This window comes from Drosophila serrata, unplaced genomic scaffold (genome assembly GCF_035046125.1).
Source record: "Drosophila serrata isolate PLE 108 unplaced genomic scaffold, ASM3504612v1 contig_302, whole genome shotgun sequence".
NCBI lineage: Eukaryota > Metazoa > Arthropoda > Insecta > Diptera > Drosophilidae > Drosophila > Drosophila serrata.
The window spans coordinates 199,717-211,073 of record NW_028257200.1 but is presented as its reverse complement, the minus strand read 5'-3'; the positions used below and the strand labels follow the sequence as shown (position 1 = coordinate 211,073).

At 40.0% G+C, this 11,357-nt stretch overlaps 2 protein-coding genes across 3 annotated transcripts; one reads left to right on the top strand and one right to left on the bottom strand.

Moving 5' to 3' along the window:
- Positions 1-119: 119 nt before the first annotated feature.
- On the top strand, positions 120-3,750 carry LOC110182692 (MTOR-associated protein MEAK7). Of its 2 annotated transcripts, none has more exons than XM_020950785.2 (7): positions 120-475; positions 1,763-1,987; positions 2,051-2,366; positions 2,430-2,803; positions 2,868-2,974; positions 3,035-3,131; positions 3,194-3,750. In XM_020950785.2, the coding sequence occupies exons 1-7, from the start codon at positions 347-349 to the stop codon at positions 3,296-3,298; spliced, it is 1,353 nt and encodes a 450-aa protein (XP_020806444.1). In that variant the 5' UTR covers positions 120-346; the 3' UTR covers positions 3,299-3,750. The 2 variants fall into 2 exon arrangements, with proteins under 2 accessions (XP_020806444.1, XP_086693269.1); XM_086837143.1 differs by having other exon boundaries at positions 129-326.
- On the bottom strand, positions 3,732-11,321 carry ninaC (STKc_myosinIII_N_like and MYSc_Myo21 domain-containing protein ninaC). Its single transcript, XM_086837142.1, has 13 exons — positions 10,465-11,321; positions 9,175-10,038; positions 8,175-9,112; positions 7,824-8,116; positions 7,491-7,762; positions 7,121-7,407; positions 6,657-6,806; positions 6,494-6,591; positions 6,379-6,429; positions 5,559-5,746; positions 5,056-5,471; positions 4,717-4,999; positions 3,732-4,652 (listed from the first exon to the last, which is right to left on the bottom strand). Exons 1-13 carry the CDS (start codon positions 10,753-10,755, stop codon positions 4,269-4,271), a joined length of 4,515 nt encoding a protein of 1,504 aa, XP_086693268.1. The 5' UTR covers positions 10,756-11,321; the 3' UTR covers positions 3,732-4,268.
- Positions 11,322-11,357: the final 36 nt, after the last annotated feature.

Genomic DNA, 11,357 nt, shown 5'->3' with positions numbered 1-11,357 from the left:
TATAATTATGTATTAATTTAAATTGCAATGGCGTTCCGAAAAAACTAAAATATTCATCTAAAACAACCGCTTGAAAGTTAACAGTGTGTTATGCTGATAACAGTGGCTTAAGTTCACCGTGGTATATTTTTCGGTATTTTTCTTCTCATCTCCATGCCTTATTTTAACGGTTCATATACGGTCACTCTGGATGTTTGTTTTCTATTTTCAATCGCAGTTCGGAAGTTTGTTTTTTATTTTCGATTAAAATACGCCTACCGCGAAAAGCAGCAGCAGCTGAGCGCATTGTTTACGGAAATCAGTCGCCGAATTAATAATACAAACGAGTGAGAAAACAAAAAGGGAGATGGGAAATGCCAGCGGCAAGCGGGAGACCGATAATCTCTACACGTCGGATGAACTTCGTATGCTAGAATATGCCTACAGGAATGCGTCCGGCGGAGCTCTTGAAAAACTGACCCATGACAGGCTAATTGTAAGTCGAAGGACTCGAACTCCGAACTCCGCAAAGGGCCGCGTGTATGAGTGCGAAAATCAATGTGGACAGTGGAGGGTGCAACTGCGACAAAGGGTCAGGGTCGCTAGTTCAAGGCCGTGCAGAGTGAACTTCCCCGTAGAAAAAGAGAAATCACAAGGTCCAACATACGCGGCCGCCTGACAAATGACACTTCACCTGCTGGGCCAGAATACCCTCTACTAAGTGGGGTGTCTTGCTTTGGTCAGTCATGTGGCAAGCATTCAGTTACATAAATTATCTGTGAAGTTTTATTAGGATTTGCTTAGGGTAAATGATACTTAAAGTCAGGTTATTAAAAAACATGTGTTGTTTTTTTTATTTCTTTATTTAATAAGACAGTTTCAATACAAATTGAATAATAAAACGATAGGTAAAAAGCTTAAATAACAAAAATAAAAAGTTATAATCAGAATATTATCATAATATTAGTTAAAAAGACAATTTTGTGATGCGTTTTTATATTTAATTAAAGTACAATGTCAGGTTCAAAAGGTGCCCATTCTTTTCATTATAAAACTACATATCATCGCAAAAATATCTATTTATAACCCATCACATTCGTTGAAAATTAAACGAAATATATTTGTTTCTAACCAGATTATTTTCAAAGAGCAGCTATTTATAGATTAGGTTTCCTTAAACCTTATCCGCTAGGGTATTCAGAAACTCCGCACTCAGATAGGTATAACTTTTCCGTCCGCTTTCCTTGTTATCAGTTATGAATTGATAATTCCGGGCTGTGTGTTCGAGAACGTGTCCCACAAATTGTCTAATTTGTTTGCGGTCGCCTTTCGTTTTGTTTGTCTTTTGCTTTGTTGAATTTGCTTGCTAACGAATTAGTCGTGATTCCGATGACTGGGGTCGTCAATTAGGGCTGAGTCCAATTGAATTAAAAATTAACCCATTTATGGCCAAACTATGTATATTGTCTGGCAGGCCATCGAGTTTATTAATCAGTGCACAGGAAGAAACTAGTTGTACAGAAATTGATAAAATGCATTTACATTGTTTTAAAAATACTTAAATTGAATAAATAAAATTTAATAGGGTACTTTGTAGATTTTCAAAAAATGCAGGTTCATAAAATTCAGCTTTTAATGGATTAATCTGTGTCAGCGCTTCCCAGACCTTCGATGTTCCCTGCAAGAATTTGCTGACAGCAGCGAGAAAAATTGTGTTTACGTATCCGGTGCTGCGCAGTTTGTTTATTATTCTCTTTGCTTGTTGTTGTTGTTTTGAAAACAGGAAACTTGGTCGCAAACCATCGAACGATCGCTAGCTGAAAGTACGGCTCAATTTCTGTTTACACCGACAAAGCCGGGTCAGCAATGTATCAACATACCTCTGAAGAAATTCGGAGAGCCATACTATATCATGGAGCGTGGAACCATCGAGCAAAAGATGCAAATGCTTTTGGGTTCCCTGGAGAAAGGTGGAAATGACACCTTCAATTGCAAGCAATTGGAGCAAGTGAGTGTTCTTTTGTTTAGTTACGTTACCATCAAAATAATGCATTTGTGATCCCTTTTTTAGTACATTTACTCGGTCCTCATGACCTACATTCATTTAGAGAGCACTTCCAAAACATCCGGCATCAAGGATTGGCAGGATCTTGGCTTTAATACCACAGAACGATCAGCATGCAGTTTTGCTAAGGGTCTGATGCGAAATCTGGGCAAGGAACTGGAGCATAATATGCCCAGTGAAGTTCTGGAACGTTGGCTGCATGTCACTCCACAGTTTTTGCAAATCTGGCGTGAGGTCTTCAATCAGTTGTATTCCCGCCATGGGGGCAGCAAACGCAATATAGTCAAGGAAGTCCAGATACCCATACTGCCAGAACTGTGTGGTAAGAATTTCTTACCTTTAGAAGTTAACATAGATGCTTATTTAATTTATTTATATTTTCTAGATGCCCCGCAGAACAGTCACTATCGCCCAATCATCGAACTGCCGCATGTCCTGTATATCAATGCTCAATTGCCTCGTGAGCATCGCCACAAATGGCGCTTCCTATTCTCATCGAAAATCAATGGAGAAAGCTTTTCAACAATGCTGGGTAAAGTATTGGACAAGGGTCCCACGTTGTTCTTTATTGAGGACGAGGACCAATACATATTCGGCGGTTATGCGTCTGAATCTTGGTCACTGAAGCCACAATTTGGCGGCGATGACAACTCATTGCTGTACACCTTAAGCCCGGCCATGCGGTGCTTTACGGCATCAGGCTATAACGATCACTATCAGTATTTGAATTTGAATCAGCAGACAATGCCGAATGGTCTGGTGAGTAATAATGTTTATAAATAGTTGATTGATTGCTAATTGTTTATATGTATTTGGTATCCAGGGCATGGGCGGACAATTTGATTTCTGGGGTCTGTGGATTGACTGCATGTTTGGCGATGGACAGAGCGTTGAGAGCTGTACCACATTTAAAGATTATGTGCAGTTGAGGTGAGTTCTTAAGTTTAAATCCGGAGAATTCGTCATAATATTAATATTTTTGTTCCAAAGCAAACGTAAACAATTCAAAATACGAAACATGGAAGTGTGGGCCGTGGGAGACTTGCCCGTGAAAGATGAGGACGAAGAAGGTGGCGGCGAGGGTCAGGTAAACTTTTCTACATTAATATTAATTACATATGTTTTCTAAACCCCCAAATTCTCTTACAGAAACGCTCAGTGCTCGATAGCAATTTGGAAGATCGTGCCATGCTGGAAATTGCCGGCAAGAAAATGCATTCAGATGGATTACGCGAACCCGGCATGGACGATTGATATTATATGAAAATATTCAGAGCAATAACATGGTTCTATCATGTTCAAGAATTTACAATACCATGCCCGTTTTGGGTGTGCAGTTAAAATAATTCAATTTTTATTATTTTCCTTTAGTCCCTATAAAAAAAAAACACACACACAAATCAAATCAACAAGTCCTGCGAACAAACGAAAATGAGTATTTGTTCAATCCATTCCTATAAACGTTTTTGTTTAGCTATTAATATTTCTTAAATATTATATATACAATGTATAATGGATATAGTTTTTGTGTAATACTGAGAGTATTGTTGTTGCGTTTTTAAACAAGATCGAAAAGTGTGAAAATAAAATCATTTAAAAGATGGTAACTAATAAGCAAGCATAATAAGCAATGTTAAATTGTCGAATTTTTTCCCTTTTTATTCCTGCGTCAATAAAATGCAAAATATTTGCTGAATTCTAATTTATTTCAAAGATTTTTAAATATTTATAAGATTGTGACAACCAAATGGGAATGAAATTTGGACAAAAACAATTAAATTTCTCTAGAATGTAATTATCTATAATTTCTTCTTATGTTACAGTGCGTTCCAGAATATTGAGACAGTGTACACTTCATGTTCATTTACATTTTTAGCAATAATTGGTTGTGCTTTTTAAAGCAAAACAAATGTCTTATTTGGGAAGCCCAAAGAAATTGCTAACAGAAAAAAAAATATTTATCGAGTATTTAATAAATTTTTTGTTCTATTGTTTTTTTTCTTTGCATAATTATGTAGCTTTGGGATACATATTCATTAAATTTCGAATCCCGGGCAATTTCTATGGTCTTCCCAATAATTCTAAATAATATAGAAATAATAAACAAATAGTTAAATAGTTGGTGGGTATTTTTCTTTACAACTGTCTTTATAGTTCGAAACACACTGCACTATTTTTCATATAACATCTAATATTAATCTTTAAATTGATATCCATATAGGCTCTAAATATCCACGGCATATCCGGATAGTGTAACTCCCGGCGCAATCTCCTCCTCCACATAGGATCCAGCCTCCTCGAAAGATCTAGCATTGTTGTTATCCTCAAAGCTGCGACCCACACTCGCCGGTGATTGTCTCAGAGTTGGTGCCCTATTCTGTTGGCCAAAGTTCCTGGCGATGCCATAGTTGCCCGATGATGAATTATATCCCTCATCTTCCTGGAATCGACGGCCAGTCGATCTTAATTTGGGCGCCTGGAATGTGTGCTGCTGATCGGTGTCCGATCCCCGACGATTGTTAAAGTCATAGGTGCTTGTCTCCGAACCCCTGGGATAGTTGGTCTTGCGCAGCATGGCCTTGAAGTTGAATGGTGGATCCTCCGAGTTCTGTTTGGGTAAATTAATATATTTAAATAATTAATAATCATTTTATATGACAGGATTTCCATACATCTCCATCGTTGCGTGCCATGTTCTGGAGTTCCCTCACCGGATCCGATGCATATGAGGATCGCTGCTGATAGTTGCGCTGCTGCTGGTTGGGATTATTGCGATTATAGTAATTGGAGGAAGGCATGGGTGGTGGTGGCGGTGGCGCCGCATATCCCTTCAAGGAGTTGCGTCTTGATCCTGAACGATGGACACCCCAGTTCTGGTTGCTGCTTTGATTGTAGTTGCTGCTGTAGCTGTTGTAGGCATTGTTGTAAGCATTCATGTTCCTCTGCATTTGGTTTCTGTCAAGAGAACTATTGCTTTTTATGTTTAAAAAATATTTATAAAAAGTATAAACCTCCTTAGCTGCTGCGGATCCCGGAAGTAACTCTGATTGTATATATTATCGCTCTCGCCCATGCGATCCCAGTTGGTCTGACAAGCCTGCTCCTTTTTGTAAGCATTATAGGTCAAGGCACATGAAGTCATCGAGGGATTACGCTGCAGTGGACTATCCCAGGGCTCGTCATCCTCCTGCTGCTGCATCAGCAGTTGATTGGGAAACGTTTGACGGGAAATGGAGTTGGCTGGATCAACCATGTACTGAGTGTCGTAGAAGGGTATCTGGTCCAGACGGAAAGGCATCTTCTTAATGGGCACTGGAAGTGGTCCCAACTGCGATGAGTTTACCTCACGCATGTTAATCCTCTCAAAGGGCACTGCCCGAGTGCATTTGTTAAGTCCAGCCACCATTCTTTGGTTGTAGATGTGGACCTGATAATGAAAATATTAAGGGGTTTTTAATTATACATTATATTTCATAAATTATTAATAACTTAACTTATATTTCCACTCACTCACCTGTTGTGAAAGATTGACAAAGTCCTGGAAACGAGCGGCTCTGTAGTGCAGCAGAACCTGAAAGATGGACTTCTCGCGCCACTTCTTCGCAAATGGCCGGAGGAAGTCGGCAGTGTTCTCATTCAGCTTTCCGGTCTTCTCGTTGACCAATGGCGGCAGGCGGACCCGGTCGCGGAATCCCCGGTAGGCTGTGTGGGAAAATAGAAATGCAAAAAGGAAAATCCGTTAGAGTAACCCATTAAAAAAGGCGGTCATGTGGTGGGTGGGTGGGTTGAACGGATGACAGGAATGGGAGGGATGTCACCTTAATTTAATTAAATTTTCATTTCTTTTCTACGCCTCACTTATAACTCATCTCTCTCCCGGCAGGTGCCGTCGATGTCAAGTGCTATGTCTTAGACTGCTATAAGCCGATTGGTTGCATCAGATACTGGAGGAGGAGGTGCAGGGTGGGAGCCACACTTGACACCACTAAGCGGCTTAAGTGGTTGCCGAGACCCTAGACTAGTTAGTTAGTTGTTTACTTTGTTGTTTTCATTTTCTAGATTTTATTGGTAGAATTAGTAGTAGTAGTAGTAGTAGTAGTTCGAGTAGTAGTAATTATCGATCGATATAGTGATATAGTGTGTGTATTAATGGTATATAGAGACTGGTGCCTATTCATCGGCGGAGGCCTGTTCGATCTTGGAAATTCGCACCGCCGCCAGAGCCTCGTCCATTCTAGCCTCAAGGAACGTCTCCTCGGCCTCCGAGGGCGTCTCACTTATGTCGATGTGCTCCTCATCGTATTCTTTAAGCCTATCCACCTGGGTTTTTTTACCTTTTTGTATTTTGCAAGCGGCCACATCATGATCCTGTCCCTTTTTGCCCACTATGAAATGGAGAAATTTCAATTAATTCCTCTAGTAATTTTTAAATTAATAATCTATACTTACATTTGAAGACCTTGCCACCTTTGACGCGTTTGCGGGCTAGTAGAGCTCGCATCATGGATTGCACTTTGATAACCTTCTTCACCTGCACCTCGTACGATCTTTAAGAGTATTGAGTTATATTTTCAGAGAGTCTATATGCATATTTGTATAATTAAATATTTACCTGGCCAAGTATTCGTCATTGTAGTAACGCAAAAACACCTTGGTCTTGCCTAAGGACCAACCTTCCATCTTGAGACGCAAAAAGAGAAGGCGGCAATTATCCTTGGTCATTTCCACGGGCTCATCAAAGTCAAAGGCCAGGAATTGATAGCTGGAAAGGTACATTTATGGTAATTATAGTTTTTTTAAGCAAAAATACCCAAGGATAAAGAAAGAAATATTATATAAATGTATTGAAAATAATATATAAATTAAAACGCTTTTGAAAATCTCTAAAAAATGTGTTAAAAATTATGAAGTAAAATGTTTTGGATACCAAATATACTATACATATTTTTCTGATTATTTATTTGGTACATTTCTTTAAGGGATTTCTATAGAACTCCATTAAAAACATATTTACAAATTATATTTTAATTAAGACTTGCAAATATTTAGGTGCAAGTTAATATAAATTCTACTCACCGTCTCAGGAATTCCTCGAAAGGCAGCCGTGAGCTGAAGCCCTTCTGGCGGGCAATGACCGTATCCAAGACTCCCAGGGCCTTCATCTGTTGCTGAACCACATCCGAGTGGAAGGCTCTTGGCCTGTACTCCAGATCAGCGCGAATGCAGCGAACAAAATGCACTCCAAGATTCGCATTCTGGCTGAGCATTTTGAGCAGAGTCAGGCAGGTGTAGCGGAAGTTGGCCGCCAAAGTCCTTAGATTATTCACCTGGGATATGCAGCCGGCACTCAAAGTATTTAGAGCCTAAAAAACATAAATAAATATACAATATTTAAATTAATTTAAATCTTTTATAAGTAGTTAATATTCATTGAATGTAATCTTACATATGACCGCCTTTCGGTCTCATCTTTATGCTGCACTGCCTCAAAGGGCATGGTTAGATTACCAGCCTTGGTCAATTGATTGGTGAACATGAGCATGATGCTCTCGTCCAGCGAGGAGCGGAACGTCTCGATCATTTCCGGTGGCACAAAGTCCCGGTTGATGTCGGTGAAGGCGCGCGTATCGTAAATGATGCGGCCCGTATAATGAGCCACGGATATCTCAGTGGCAGTGTGCTTCTTCACAAACTGGCTGTGTTTCTCCGAAACGCGATCTATTTTGTATAAACTCGAGAGTTAAATTATTTGAATTATTAATTAAAACTATAAACCCACCCATAATCAAGTCCTGGTCTTGGCAAGAGCGTGAGGCATCGTCAATAATGTAAAACAAACCATCCGGCTTGGTTAGCAAGTTATCCAAAGCGGTTTTGTTGTCATAGAAATTCAGGTTAACTGTGTCTATATCCTCAGCCTCCATTTCCAGCATCTCACTGATAAATATACGTTGATTATAATGGTATTGCATCTGCTCGTTCAGTGTGTTAATCATCAGTTGCTCCAAACCATTCCGATTGAAACACTCAAAGCCAAACATGTCATGGATAATAATGGCATTGGTGTCGCCACTGGAAAGTGTAAATTATATTATATTTTATTACGTTTTTATAATTAAGAAATACTTACAAAACAGCCCTGGGGAAGGACATGTTCATGTTGATCCTATTGATAATAAAGTCCACCAATCGGGAGTAAATGGTGCTGGCCACTGCATCGCGTGCATCCCTGGCTTCCTCTGTGGTATATTGTCGCCTTTCGGCGATGCCTCCCTTGACCATAATGAAATTGGTCAAGGACCACATGAACTTCTTCTCATCCACGCGCAAAAGTTCGGCAATTCGGGACACAATATCCGTATTCTCCACTTCTGCGTACTTGCCATTCTGCCGGAAACGGATGTTACCAATATTCAAGATGGCCGACAGCACCTTGCGAACGGTTTCCAATTGCTTGTGATTAAAGTCCAAGTCCCGCAGGATGTCCTCGAACTCCCGGAAGCGTTCCACATTTCCCTCGGGATCATCGCGACGATACTTCAGTTTCGATGGCGGAGCTTCTGGCGGAACGCGCAAGTAACGATAGTTACGATCAGCTTTCAGATTATATTCCTTGAGCTGATTCTGCTGATTGATAAAGTCATAGAAATAGTAGAAAATGTGGAAGTTGTGCTGGTTGCCATCGGTGGTGGCCACCCGCAGCTTTTCCAGCATATACATATTAAAGACAGCTCCACTCATTTTGCCAGTTTTTCCAAAAGTCAAGCAATATTGAAGGACACAACGGGTGGAGTCATTGTTCACCGGTGTGCCGGCATTTACCAACATTAAGATGGCCTTGATGGAACTCTCCACGCGTCCCGTGGCTCCTCGGTTGCCATCGCCCAGGTAGCACAGGTGCTTAATCAACAGTCGAGCATTGGTGGACTTGCCCGAGTAGCTCTCACCTGAGAGCACTATATGCTGTGGCTCCTTGTGGTGCAACATGTCCTGGTAAGCTATATCAGCCACCGAGAAAATATGTGGTTGGTTCTCTGAACGGGATTTGAAGCGATACTTGGCATGGAACTATAGAAAATAAAATATAGAATATCTTAACGAATCAAGTTTATAAATATTAATGATCTCACCTCCTGGGGAAACTCGTGCTTAATTTCATTCGAATTTAACGACAGCAATATATCTCCAATAAAACTGTAGGACTCTCCCATCATAATGCGATGTCGCAGTGATTCGATAATGCTATCATCCACTGGATTTTCCAGAGCAGCCAAATCCTCTGGATACATTCTCTCTGGCTTCTCATCGAATCTCTTCACATAACCACGATCCACAAATAATTCCGGCTCTTTATACAAACTCTTCACATCCCGGGAGAGTTCCAGCATCTCGGAGATATCCGATCTCATCTCATCCTCGTTCTCAATGAGTTCGGTGAGAAAAGGATGCTCTACCATCTCCACCATCATGGGACGATTCTCGGCGTTCTTCTCCAGACACTCGGAGATGAAATCATTGATCTGCTGCGACCAGTTGGTGGGCCGCATTAAAGTCGGCGGTGGATTCCTTATGATCTGGAACATGGCCCTAGTGGGATGCATATCGGCAAATGGAGGTTTGCCATCCGCCAGCTCAATGGTGGTGATACCCAGAGCCCAAACATCAGCACGGACAGTGATATCCGGTTCACGAGATTCCATAGCAGCCACCACTTCCGGTGCCATCCAACAGGGAGAACCTATGCAGGTGCCCCTCTTACCCATAGTGGAGTCCACCTGACGTGATAATCCAAAGTCGCACAGCTTCACGCGTCCATTTTTGGTCAACAAGATGTTATCGCCCCTTATGTCCCGATGCAGGACATGATTGCGATTGAGTTCGATGGCTGCACGGCAAGTCTCCCGAATGATATAGGCAATGTGCTCCTCTCGCATACGACGATCCAGTTTTAGGAGTTTATTTACCATATCCACAGCTGTTCCGCCAGAGCAGTACTGGGAAATAATATTTAAAAAATGCAAATTTATTACTAAATACGAAAGAATAAATAGAACTTTGTAATTTAAACTTATACCATAGAAATGATTAACACCTATTTGATTTGAAGTGCAAGATCAAATAAAATTAAAATAGAAAATAAATAAAAGAGCCACGAAAGTTGTTATACAAATACTCTAGGGGTTTTCAAAACTCTTAAAAAAGGATCTGAAATTATGTAGCTTAACTTTTTGGGTACCAAAGTCATGACAAATTAGTTTATTATGGTTTTAATAATATAAATGTTGCCATTTTCCTTGTGGTAATTTTATTTTAACAAGTCCCAACTTATTAAATCATAAACAAATTTCAAAACGGTTCTTTCTAATAAAAATTAAAAATTCTTAAAATACTTAAAGTGTTCTCTTCCATAATTAACTCACCTCCATAACAAACCAAATCTCATCTGGTCCATTTGGTTTCGATAGCTTGTAAACTCCATAAAACTCGGGAAGATTTGGATGGGTGCAGTAATCCCGTAGAGTTCGATATTCCTCCTCGATGGACACTTGGTGTTCCTCATCGTAATGCTGGATTTTCAGAGCCACAACACGATCATTATCCAGTTCCTTGGCCCTGAATACCTTGGCATTCACTCCTTGGGCTATTTCCTCATAGATCTCGAATTTATCCGTGGGATCCGGCAGTTGGGAGTACGGCAAATATCCTGACATCCTGACTTTCAGTTGGTTATCCTGAACGTTCAAAGAATATATTCCTGAGATTTAAGTAGGTCAATTGTCAACGAAATTTTCTTTTAGTCTTATTTCCTCAAACCAAATGCAAATTGCATTATGTTGGTTAATACCAAAGACAATTTGCATAACCCATTTGGTAAATGCATTTAAGGGGTTTCACTTATGGTTACAAAAGAGGCCAAAGAGGGCTTAGGTTTTAAAGAGTTCTTAAGAAAAATATTTTGTAAGTTAGGAAACAAAACTAAAACTTTATTTTATATTTATTTGAAGTATTTAAAATCAGTTCTTGAGGATCAGGACACTTTGGATATTATTTTATTTGCATTATTTCCTGTCACTTAAACTTTTTCAAATTGTATTTTATGAGTAATCCGTTACACAGTTCGTTTGATCACTTAATTCCCCATCCTTAAGGACACACCTGTGATTTTCAGAATGTCACACTTGTATCTTAATTTTTTTAAAAGAGATTTTTATATATTTGTGAATTTCCGAACCGACCGTACGCATGCAGCACGTACCGCTGCCGTTAGCCAACTAAATGATGGCCCAATGCAGTTGATGGCTTTTCACTTGGC